General features: G+C 35.5%; 2 protein-coding genes across 2 annotated transcripts; both read right to left on the bottom strand.

Annotated features, from left to right (window-relative positions):
• Positions 1-1107: 1107 nt before the first annotated feature.
• Positions 1108-8856, bottom strand: LOC146146547 (lactadherin-like). Its single transcript, XM_083386860.1, has 8 exons — positions 8739-8856; positions 8425-8478; positions 8204-8362; positions 7568-7702; positions 3634-3798; positions 1900-2058; positions 1367-1533; positions 1108-1245 (listed from the first exon to the last, which is right to left on the bottom strand). The coding sequence occupies exons 1-8, from the start codon at positions 8854-8856 to the stop codon at positions 1108-1110; spliced, it is 1095 nt and encodes a 364-aa protein (XP_083242986.1).
• Positions 8857-11770: 2914 nt separating this feature from the next.
• On the bottom strand, positions 11771-12942 carry LOC146146548 (uncharacterized). The gene has a single exon (XM_083386866.1). The coding sequence runs from the start codon at positions 12940-12942 to the stop codon at positions 11920-11922; it is 1023 nt and encodes a 340-aa protein (XP_083242992.1). The 3' UTR covers positions 11771-11919.
• Positions 12943-13229: the final 287 nt, after the last annotated feature.

The following is a 13229-nucleotide window of genomic DNA, read 5'->3' on the forward strand; positions in this document are numbered from 1 at the left end:
ATTAAAGTTTCGAAATACCGGTAACGTTAAAAATTACGTCATATCGTGACGTCATAAATCAAGTAAACAGCACCTATTTAAAATCGTGCACCAAAGAAAACTTAATAATAAAGTTGAACAACCAAAAAAAAAATTCGCAAAGCGAGAAAAGTTCGCATTTATATATAGTTGGTTTAATTAGCAAGTTTTAACGCAGAAAAAACGCATTTAGCAAAAAAGAAATATTCTCACAGTGATGGACATAATGTAACTTATCAGCATGATGCAACAACGTTAAAACTGGAAGGGGCATTAAACCCACAGTCGTGATGTTTTAACGTACGACCCAAATATGTATGGCCTCCCCTGGGTTCGCACTAATGACAGTTTAATGATTTGATTGACAGCAATACTTGCCAAGAAAATAAACTCGAGTCCGGGCCTCGGTTAAATAAATCGACTACCGGTACGTCAAATTTCGAGTCCGACTTACAGCCCCGTATTCCACCCATTAACTTCCGTGCTTTCCATATTCTGTTTTAGACTTTGTGAAAATTAGGTTTATTATAAGTTATGTAATGTTTTGCAGAGTTTAGTATAAGAGGATATGAACAAGGAGAAACAAAAAATTAGATTTTAAGCAGTAGCCTAGTCATCGGTTCTCAAACTCAACGACCTAAAAACATAAAACCTCACAGGTAAAACATACGGTACGTCCCACATAAAAAAATATATATAATATTCAAAAAATAGGAGCACTGTTTCATTTCAGGTGTTCAAATATGTTGCACTCTCCGACTATTTTGCAGTAAGACTTGTTTTTCGCTCAAATCAGCTAATGATAAAGATTAGCAATAATCCTAAAATATTTTAAACATTGGACAATACAAAAACAAAAAGGAGATATAGGTAACTTTATTTGTAACTTGATATATCGTATTTTGTTTTTAATCTGGTAAAGTTTCATACCAGCTCTACTAATTTAAAATGTCTTAAACCTTCAAAATTCATGCGCACTAAACAAACATTTATACAATATAAAAAATTCTTAGAGGGAACACTTAACACAACGTTATAAGTTTAGTTTGTTTATTGTTAACTCTTTTGCTGTTAACCAGCCCATGTATCTCAACATGTCAAAAGTTCCATTCGTAGCACAACTAATTTTCTAAATGTAATTTCATAAAGCCGAAAATATCTTGCTGTTATCGATTCTGAAAACATGTTGATCTTGTAGGATGTTCGATCATGATTTCCGATAAAAATCTGCAAGAATACGACAAAAATTAAAATCGATTTAAAAATAAAATAATGTTGTATCATGTTACTGCACGATTGAGCTATGCATAACACCCTTAAGTTTCCATAGTTTATTTAAAAACGAAACCTGGTCACGACCACCATTTTGGATAAAGGTCAACCCGTTAGTTTGATTGCCGTAGGAAATCTTGTAGGAGGATATCCACATGTCGTTAAAGTGAAATCCTTGTGTTATTACACCCGTAATTTTAGTTGGTGTATCTAAATCGACTTGAATCCAATGATCATCAAGATCTTTAAAAATATATGTGTTAGACGAAATAAAATAACATTTCGTTAAAGCAAAAAAAAGGTGTTTAATTCTCATTTAAAAAGTGGTTCTTATACGTTTTAGGTTGAAGAAGCCTAAAAAAACGCAGCACACTTTTTTGATACCTAGTATAGTCTAACATGGTTACATCCTAACGATTATCCGAACTACATGAGATGCCAATGCAAGCCTATTTATCAAATTTACAAAAAAATCGCGGCACACTTCGAGAATATCTCTAGGCACATATAGGCCTATTGAGAATACAATAAGTACTAATTTTTTTCACAACAGTCGAATCTAAAATACTTATGGGAGATAATTAGTGAATATTTTTACCCAACGGTTACCTGAATCGGGTATCCATACTCCACCATTGGTTCGGGAATCGTAAACGTTATCAAGTCTTGCTCTATATGGTGCATAAACAACGCTATTCGCTGAAAACGAAGAAGCAGTCATCGCAGAATCCTTCAATCGCCCGGTTTTTATTCCAACAGAACAAGAGTCTGAAAAATTAGGGCCGAAAATTTATTTTCGGGACACATCTTGTTTTTGCCGTTATTCTTTTTTGGTTTCCTATGGTTTTCTATGGTTTCCTATGGTTTCCTATGGTGGTCTTAAGAAACAACTTATTTTACCGCCGCAAATTTAAATGCGAAATCTGGTGGCAACTCCAATCCAACATATCAACACCAGGCCTACACAACTTAAAATTGTGTGTTGATATATTGGATTGGAGTAACATACTATACAGGTGCAAATAGCAAATATTCTCCAAATACGATTTTTTCAAATATTCAAATCGTATTTGATCGTATTGTCGCGGTAATACAAAAAGAGGTAAGGCCGCGAATAAAGTTTCACCCACCGTACAATTAACGCCGGGAAGCATTTCGAGTAGGGATGTTCAAGGCAGAATATCGGCGACACATTTATAATGCTTGCTTAAAATGCGGCGTCAGCATTTTTTCGGGCGACCAATTACTTTGAGAAAAGCTTCGCCTAATAATCAAGTGTCAATAGGGTGTATTTACCACCGCAAATTTAAATGCGAAATCTTAAGGCAGTCTACGCCTCTCTGTTAGCACCTGTCGTGCATCTTGCTCCAACCAGCATACCAACATCAGGCCTAAACTTATCTAGCAAAACTTTCGATTTAATAGTTTGCGTATTGAGAACATAATAGTGTTTTTCATATTGTTTGAAACTACAGATTTAAAGCCTGTTTTAACAGTGATTGCTCGGACCAAGCCATGGTAAAAATTTACCGAGTAAAAGTTTGCAAAAGTATAACAAACCATAGGCGTTAAACCATTTTAAGTCTTTAGAAGAATGGTAATATTTGCTTTTCAAACACGTAAGCTGGCCAAAATGTAATCAAATGGCCATACACATTATCTACGTAAATTCTATTTATCAAATATATGTTTCGATCATTTGCCAAAATGTACGCCATATTTGAACCCCTTTCGCATCAAAGGCATATTTTAAGTGGGGAAGTTTTCGGCCCTTATCTGTTTTTGCTTGCAGAAACAAGTTAAGGAAAATGAAAAACAAAATATATAATATAAAATACACAATACAAAATATTGAAAAAAAAAGTATTAAAGAAAAAAAAACGAAAAAAAAAAAAAAAATTATATCAAAAAAAAAATACAAATAAAAATATTAAAAAATAAAAATATTGAAAAATAAAAATAAATATTTAAGTCAACTAAAAATATTAAAAAATGAAAATTGAAAAAAAAAAATAAAATATAAAAAAAATAACACTAAACCTTAAAAGTATACCCCCTGACAAAATAAACAACAACCGCACCCCCGTCTAGTTTAATCTGTTTTGCTACGAATATTGGTTACCGCGCTAAAACTTTACCTGGATTTTGTTTGAATTCGAAATAAACTCTTTGGACGTTGGTAAATAGCTTGGCTGCAAATTAAAAAACATGCTGGTCAAAAACAACATACTTTCTATGCCATTTCTACTAAACACTATATAACGCCTATTTAATTAACCTTTTTTCGTTTCATAATGCGAAAACACTTTATTTCAAAAAGAGGGGACAAAATAACAAAATAACCTGTAAACTTATCCACCAATGTTTGCTGTCGTTGAACACGTTCGATGTCGCACTGACAAGTTCCAATGCGACCAGCGGTTCCTTTTGAGCCAGGGAGGCCAACAAGGCCAACTGGGCCAGGCGGGCCGACAACGCTTGTGTTGGAACCGGGTCCCGGTACCTCTTCTATTGTCATGAAAATATTGTCGTCACAATTTACAAGCACAGACGTTGTTATTACAAACAAAATCTGTATTGTACTTTTCAACATCGTTGGAGTCACATTTGTTGAATTATGTTTCAGGAAAAACTGCAGCAACAAAAGAATACAAGTGAAGCTAAAATTTGACTCAACGACCTTGGCAGCATTTACCTCATACTTGTAAAATGAAAAAAACATATACAGCTTATTATTATTTCTAGGTTTAAGACCGTTAGTCGAAAAAGTTAAAAATATAAATTTGACTGCTCATCTAGCCGGCAAACAACTGCAGCCAAGTTCAACATTACCGCAAGCGCAAATGCTGACAGTATCGTTGGCGGAAACATTAAATCATCATTTGGTCGGTTACCAACAATGATTAATTGAAACACGGCAAATAACCGGTTTCAAATACTTATAAATCGAGATCTCTGAAATCCTAGAGTTTCTAAGCCCTATATAAAATCCCTATAGTCCTGTTCTCAATCCCTAGTTTCCTAAAACCCTAAATGGTCCTAAAGGCCACACTTTAGCCTATGTCCCTAAAAATGAGTCCCTACGACCCTATAGTGTTCTCCAAAATATATCCCCAAAAAAACCTATATAGTGTTCCTAAAAAGTCTATAGTGCCCAAAGATATCAAATGTCCCTAGGGCAAGTTTTCTTAATCCTATATAAGATCCCTAAACTTTTTCGCTTTTGTGAACTTGTGTAAATGTTGTGTTGTAATGTAGGGGACCTGGAAAAAAATCTGACAAAACTTTTGGGACTGAAAACCAAATTGCATAAAAACACCATCAACAAATTCAACTTTTAAAGTTCGTTTTTCACCGTGATGTACAGTCCTTTATCATATGACACGTTTCTGTTCTTGCTTTGTTGACAGCAGCTTAACTCATCAACATTTGACTTTGTTCGGCAAAATAAATCGTGCAGCATTCTCAAATGTTTGTGTTATTAAGTGCAAACACAACACACACAGTTCTTTAGTTAGGTCGGATTCCATCGTCTCATCGCATCGCGGTTGTTCAGTTAGAGTTCGTTAAATGGTAATTAATGATTTTATCATTAGGAAAATCTTCGAACCAATTTCGAAGTTTCTGCTTTCAGAAATTAATGAAAAGTACGCAAAACGTCTACAATAGAAGGCGTGGCTGACAAGCGAAGGTGACAGTTGCTAATATTTAAACTAATTCCTGTTTTTTAGATTAAACAATTTGATTAGGCTTAAGCAAATATTTAGAAAAAGTTGAAAGCAAAAGTATACAAAATCTGGAAATTTGCTTGATGGTCACCATAAATATTTGATGGTTCCTTAACTTTTTTCAATACAAAACATTAATAATACAATTTAGCAGCTCTTTACAATAATTAATTTTGCTTTGTTTGGGTCTCCTACAGAAAATATCTAGTGTGCTAACAACTATGAAAACTATAATTATGCTAAAAAAATAAGCAAGAAAATGAAATATGCAAAAATAAGGACAATAGGGTATTTCTTTTAGTGTCTTGGAAATTAATTTTTATGTGAAAACTATTCAATTTTCTTCAAAGTGGATAAATCCCTTCAAAAGTATAGTCTGACTCAGGTTTCTGAATATTACCTAAACTTGTCGTAATAATATCTAAATTATTCGACATAAGGCTTGAATGGCCAAAATAACGCCTGAAACTGTAGAGAGAGGGTGTGGGACGATCGGGGGCCGCCGTCGGTCTGGCATCGGCCGTTTTGGTTTCGACGTTGGGAAGCCCTAGTTTGAGTTACTAGGGGTGAGGTTTTGGGTCAGGTAAAAAGTTGTACAAATCCAGCTTTGCGATACTTAGCACTTTCTATTAATTGCTTGCGTATACAAGGACAACAGCGAACGTACAATTCTCGCACAGTAGAAAGCAAATTCAGTATAGAAACGGTGCAGATTTTCTGTAAGACGAAAAAAGAAATGTTTAGCGCACAATACTTCATATATTAACAAAAAGGTTGCGAAAAATAAACATACCAAAGTTTATTTTTGGCGTGTATAGTGTCTTCAGTAATGATGCTGGTGATGACCGCACCAAGCACCGCAAAACAAAAGCTTTATATAGGAACTAAAGTGGCTCAAAGGCTAGAAGCTAATTGCATTCTTTACGGGGAAGGCGCGCACTACCGCGCCTAATTAGTGATTGTGCCTATGCGATGCGTCGCGCCATTATGCGCGCGCAAGAACGAAAATGGAGCAATAGCGAAAGGCAAAAAAACAACAAGTTGTATGAGCCAAATTACGGCCATTTAGGTCTTATTACGGCCGACTAACTAAGGACTGATTTCGATTCCAACGTTATCCTGACAATAGCTATCATTAATCCTATTTTGGCTTTCCCAAACTGTGTTTTAATCCGATGATGATGTTGTTCTTATTTCGGTCTTATGGCTGGAGTTCCACAGTTTCAGTCTAATGACCCTGTTTAAAATAAATAAGAACGGCTGAAGACACTTTTTGCCACACCGGAAACGCAATGTAAAAACACTTTCTTGAACAATTTAGATAAATTAAGATCACTTTTTCATATTAAAATCTTTAGTTTTAAAAACTGCAATAAACTAGTGCTTATTGTTTTGATTTATGCTACTCTTACGATTTTTAGGGAAGTTTTTATTGTTACGTCGTAACTGCATAATACTGTATTTTTGGTGAGATAAAAGTTTTACGACGTAAATAATCCAAGGGGTCCATGGACCACAGTTTAAGAACCCAGGCCTATATGAAGCTGCACGCACGCCACTAATGCACTACTGGTTTATGTTAAGCCCTCGCAAGCTTTGTTTTCTCCGATAATATAAGTTTATACGACTAAAGTGTGCGCAAAAAAAATTCAACTGTTTAAACTGGTTGGTAAACACTTCTTTGGAACTTCAACTTCGCCGAACTGGTTACATTAACCAGTGACGGTATTAGGTTGTACATTCTTTGTTCGCCATTAATCCAAACTAATTAATAGTAACATTTTAACGACGCCATAAAATCCTATACTAAAGTTGTTTTCATTCTTTATTAACCACAGTTATTTAAAATAATAGCTTTATGCGTGGGGTAAATAATTAATGGTCGCAACGTAAAGTTTAGTTATGACAGTTACTAATTGTTGTTTGGCATTTGTTTTGTGCTTTGAACCCCACTTGAACAACGTAAGTATTTAAGCGGGTTCCGTTTAATCGGCCACAAATTCCAAAACCTGGTTTTAATGCATACTAAAAAATGTAAATTATGTGCAAAAATGCGAAAGTCTAAAGTATATTGCGACCATTCGAAGTCATTATCGGCATTTACGTGCAATAGCGAGGAGATGTCTTCATATTTTACATTTTCAGTTTGCCATTTCTACAAGAAGAGTGTATTATCGATGCAAAAAGACAAGCAGCAGCAGTTGGTTAAATAAGATCAGCAAAAATGAATATCAACAAGTCAAAAGCTCAAAACGTAACAGAAGTTCTTGATGAAATGTGACCACATCAAGTCTAAAATATCTCGCTGTAATTGGTTCCGGGAACATGTTTATTTTGTAAGTTGGTCCATCGTGGTTGCCGATGAAGATCTGTAAAACAGCCACATACGTTTTTGGAAACCCTGTTTAAGCCACGGTAATGCAACAAATTATAAGAGTTTGAATCTATTATTATGAAAAACGGTATATTGGAGTTACTCACTTCAACCAAATAATTAAAAAGTAAGTATTTCTAAACCTTATCGTGCTGGCCATCTTGTATAAAGGTACGCTCTTCAGTTTTGTTGCTGTACGAAATCTTGAATGAAGAGACAAACATACTTCTATAGTGAAGGCCTTGTGTCACGATGCCGGTTACTCTCGTTGGTTGAGGTAATTCTACCTGAATCCAGTTTTCCTCTTTACCTAAAGGAGTTTTAACGAAAGTTTGTATGATTAGAAGATATTTCTCGACTGTGTTAACCAAGGTATAGATCCGTGCTCTTCAACTGGTGTCCATGGTATATATGCATGCGGTGCACCAGGACGAAAAGGTATACAGGGGTGCGTCACAAACTTTTAATGAACCTTTAATGTTTGACATTGAATGCTGTTTTATGACATGCAATAGTACTCGCAAGCAGCTGCAGCCATAATCGAACTCTCACCGACAGTGTGTAAAACTTCGGCAGCTCCGCTCGGTTTAATTAACATAATTATATTGATCTGCATAACGATTTTTCATATCGCTTTTTACTTCAGTTTACCTTTTAAGTAAACAGGGTGCATGAGTTCGTCACAATAACTTTAAGGGTTCGACAAATTAAAAAAGGTTGAAGAGCCAAGGTATAGATTACAGCTCCTGATAATAACTTAATATCGTTTTTGTCATGTTAGTAATTGCGTCAATCGTAACTACTGGTTTACCTCGTTGTGGCGCCCAAGCAGCTCCAGCGATTTCGCTAATGCTCATGTCTAGTCTTCCCCTGTACGGTCCATAACTTATTGAACTTAAGGTTATAAAAGATGAAGCTGTCATTGCCGAGTCCCTTATTCGTCCGGTTTTAATTCCAACAGAACAAGAGTCTGGATAATAAAGTGCTTAGAATTTTACTATTCTATGTTTTATTAAGCCTGCCAAACCTCACCTGGATTTTGCCTGAAATTGAACATCATTCTTTGAACATTCCCGAACATGTTATCTGCAAATATTAAGGATAAATTTTGGGATGATAAGTAGAGTTTATTTATACTGCAGAAAAACTTGAAAAATAAGTCTTACTTTATTGAAAAGTTAAGCAAATAACATAAACTATTGTGAAAATAACAATGTGTATTCAATACCCTATAAACTAAAAACTACATAAACATGTATTGGAACCGCATTAAGTTGTTAACATTTCACCTTTGAACTCATCCAGTAACGCTTTCTGTCGTCGAATACGTTTAATATCGCATTTACAGGTTTTAATGCGTCCTGTAGTTCCTTTTGAGCCAGGGAGGCCAACAAGGCCAACTGGGCCAGGCGGGCCTAGAACACTTGTGTTGGAACCGGGTCCCGGTACCTCTTCTATTGTCATGAAAATATTGTCGTCACAATTTACAAGCACAGACGTTGTTAATACAAGCAAAAGCTGTATTGTACTTTTCAACATCGTTGGAGTCACATTTGTTGAATTATGTTCCAGAAAAAACTGCAAAAACAAAAAAATACTTCACAAAACTGAAGATAATTTGAAATATAAACAACACTCTGGCCATTTTGCCAAAAAAACAACACTCTGGCCATTTTGCCAACATTTCCATCCTATCGGTAAAATAAGTACAGCTTATTATCGACTTGCTTAACCCTGTTTTTTTTTGGTTCAAAAGAGTTAAAAATATAAATTTGACTGCTCATTTATTCTCAGCTATAGCCAAGTTCAACATTACCGCAAGCGCAAATGCTGACAGTATCGTTGGCGGAAATATTAAATCATCATTTGGTCGGTTACCAACAATGATTAATTAAAAGAGGTCACGGCAAATAACCGGTTTCTGATTTCCAAGTAGATTTTCAAAATTCATAAGTGCCCCATTCGGCTGGTACGAGGGCATAAGTGTTATTATTTTTGAGGTGACATTACATAGTTCCCACAATTAAAGACCCCTCTTCCATGTTTGTAGCTTTTTATTTTGTTTTTATCGTTTCGTTTCGTAATGTGATCTTGAATATATTTTTGGCATTGTGCTGAGTGTTCTATTGCTAGTTAAAACTTATTTAATTCTTGTATCATCAAGTGTTATAGGAGAAAGTTGATCGTCCAATATAAAGTCTTATGTGGTGGTAATTTTTACGTTTAAAGTTCTGTTGTATTCGTAGCAACCCAGGTTTTTAGCATATGTGTTTCGGGATAGTTTGGCGCCCTTCAGTGGTTGTGTATTCAAACAATAAAAGGATTTTACGTAAACAGAGAAGGACAAGTTTTACACACTTAAGACGCTATAGAGTTAATATTAAACATCATAGTACAAGCGTTGTGTGGCGCTAGAGAGCTAATTTGCCCATTATAGCATACATTCGGCTTAAATGGTAATTTAAATATGGCCTGTATTCTGTCGGTGATATGTTAGGCTTCTGTTTTAGTGCAATTTACATGAAGGTTTGATCCGGATTCGATTCGTTTCGTTAATCCTTACACCCTGGTTGTTTCGGTGCTGAAACGGACTGAAATTCAGTCAGTTTTGCAACTTATTGGAAACCTCTTCAAACTAGTTCATGCTAAGCTTTGAAACGAAAAAATCTAAACAAAAAATCACTTTAGGATTATAGCCTTGCCTATTTGATTTTTAACAGTCTAGAACAGAACCAGTGGCGTTGCGAGCTGAAATTGTTTTACACACACACACGCCCTCATCTTAACAGCGGAGGTTTGATGACGTCAGCACTTCTTCTCGTTCCAGATATACGTGGAAATGTAAAAACAAAGGTGGGTAATAACAATAAAGGTGAAATTGTTTTTTGAATCGGAACGAAACGACGTTCTGGTAAAAAAATGTGATATTTTTACGTTGTCGCAATCTCGAATGTAACTAAGATTTCAGACGCATATTAGTGCACGAGATTAAACGACAACGTCATGTTTATGACGTTCTGCTATGACGTACCTTTGTGACGTCATCCCTGAAAATGAACATGCGTTTCGGTAGGAAAAATGTTGGCTTTCCTCACTTTTACAAAATATCTAATTCCGCAGTCATGGTATTTTGCGCAAGGGGGCAAACTATAAAATTGGCGCCCCTCACCCAAGGTTAATTACATTTTCTTTTGCATTAACATAATATACTTTACTCTGTACGAAAAAACAATTCAAATTTTAGTAGAACATTGTATTTAAAGAAGCCTCCTTTTGGCGCCCGGAGACATATGAAGCCCACCGTTGCTTTATCTTTGGGATAAATGAGCTAAGCCGTAAGTAAACATTGCTCAAAAACATATGTTTTAAAGTTTATGATATTTTTTTGCCGGCGGCGCACCTGTCAGCGTGGTCTACTTACACAATTAATTTTCAACGAAACTCCAACGACATTCGTCGAACTAAACGAAAAGTGGCAAACTGCATCAAATTTCAACAAACTCTGGAGATTTTAGGCGTTTTTATTACGAGGTAAAATAAAAACATTGCACTAATTCCTGATATATATATATATGGGTCTTAAATCAAACATCTACGAGTAAATAACACAGTGACGCCTATACGATTGCTAATAAAAAGCATAAAGCGATGGAAAGTCAGGGAAACTAGTTCTCAATAGACGGTCGAATTATTTGGTAGAATTTTATGCAGCATAAAGGTCCCGTGGTAATTTTACGTACATTGGTCCTTTAATGCCACTTAAAAGCGTTTTCTGGTACGCGACAAAAAGGTTTGCCGACCAATGTATTATAGCATTGATTCTTAAAACTTTTCGTTCGTAAAACCTTGAAAGAAGTAAAAACGCAAACGTAAATAACTTGCCTGACAAACTACATTTTTCCCTAACTGTAGAGTCGCAGATTAAGGCGGAATATTTTTGACAAATAACTCGTTTTACTTGTAGAAACAAAAAGGGGAAAAAGGAACACACAGTTTGTAAGATATACGAAAAAACAAAGTTAAACGAAAAGACGTATATTCGTCCCGCGATGGTAAATTCTACAAGTTATCCACCTGGGCGAAATTGGCGCGCCGAGATTGTTTTTGGACAATATGCCTTGTAGCACATATCGTGAAAATTTAGTGATAAAGCTCGACAATCAGTTGCTATTATGGCTGAATATTCAAACTCATAAAAACGAATATTAATATTTTTCGTGAAAAGCGTGTTTGCTGGATTGCTAAAACCAATACAATGACTGTAGAAACATTTCAGGTCATTAGCGGCACAACTTTAGGCGATATAGCCCAAAAACAATCTCAGCGCGCCAAGTTCGCCCAGGTCAGTTATCTGGCCCTTAAATAAAGGTTGTGATCCCTGGTTTATGTCTTTCGCCAATTCGATATTCGATAACCACTGATTACAATAAAGGCTTTAAGGGTTGCCCAATGTGATGCTTTCACGCTGATTAGATTGTCCTGTATATCGAAACACTTGTACAACATTTACATGAAAAGTATTCCTCTTCAGTGAGTTCTTTCATGTCTTTTAAGGTTTACTTTTCTGGTGAAACATTTTTCACAAAATTTACATTTGTAAGGTTTTTCTCCAGTATGAACCCTTGTATGTTCTTGTAGTTGCACAAATTGATAAAAACACTTTTCGCAATATTTACACCTGTAAGGTTTTTCCCCAGTGTGAAGTCTTAAATGCTTTTTAAGACTTCCTAAAGCTGTGAAACATTTGTTGCAATAGTTGCATACGTAAGGTCTTTCTCCGGTGTGGACCCTTGTATGTTTGCGAAGTTCTCCTGCCTGATAGAAGCACTTTGTGCAATGTTCACACTTGTAAGGTTTTTCTCCAGTGTGAATTCTTTCGTGTATTTTTAAACTTCCTGCTATGCTAAAGAATTTTTCACAATACTTGCACCCAAAAGGTTTTTCTCCGGTGTGAACCCTTCCATGTATTTTCAGGGCACCTGCCTGACCAAAGCGCTTCTCACAAATTTTACATTGATAAGGCTTTTCTCCTTCATGAAACCTTTCAGGTATTGTCAAGGTTGCTTTGTTGCCAAAAGATTTTTCACAATAATTGCTTTTGTAAGGTTTCTCTCTGGTAAGGACCATTGTATGTTCTTTAAGCTTTGCTGTCTCTTTGAAACCTTTTTCACAATCCTTACACTTGTTAAGTTTCTCTTCAGTGTGAATTTCTTCATGCAGGTTGAGATAAGAACTGAATAACTTTCCACATTCTTTACATTCATGTTGTATGTGTTCTTCAAGGATATGTTGCTTAAGTGTTGTTTGGTTTGTGTAAACTTTTTCACAAATGTGACATCGAAACTCGTGGTTTTCAACTACTTCTTTGCAACTTTCTTTAAATCCTCTTTTTCTTTTGCTGTTCACTTCTATTTTGTTAAAGTTGTCTTGTTCCGAAGAATCTTTATGGATTTTTGCCAATTCGTCTTGTTGGCATGGTAACCAATCTTCTACAGTGGTGTTAGAATCATCGTAAAAACTACTGTCGTCACTTTTTATTTCAAGTGACATCACTGTGTTTTTTATTTTGGGGAAGAGACCTTTAACCTTTACAAAACAGATCACATTAAAAGTTAAGTATGAAAAACTTAAAAAGATATGATATTGTTTTCCAGAAAGAATACATGTAAAAATGAGCCTGCTTTTTTTAATTTAACCACATATATTCTTAAGGGTTTGAAGATATTGGATAATATAGGATACGAATCGATACCCTACTAGGTGGCAGTTTAGGTACTGCTCCGACACATTATGGCAGCACTTCTTATCCCGTGTGCCATGGAAGGCTGCCAGGTGAG

This window comes from Ascidiella aspersa, chromosome 4 (genome assembly GCF_963924565.1).
Source record: "Ascidiella aspersa chromosome 4, kaAscAspe10.2, whole genome shotgun sequence".
Taxonomy (NCBI): Eukaryota; Metazoa; Chordata; class Ascidiacea; order Phlebobranchia; family Ascidiidae; genus Ascidiella; species Ascidiella aspersa.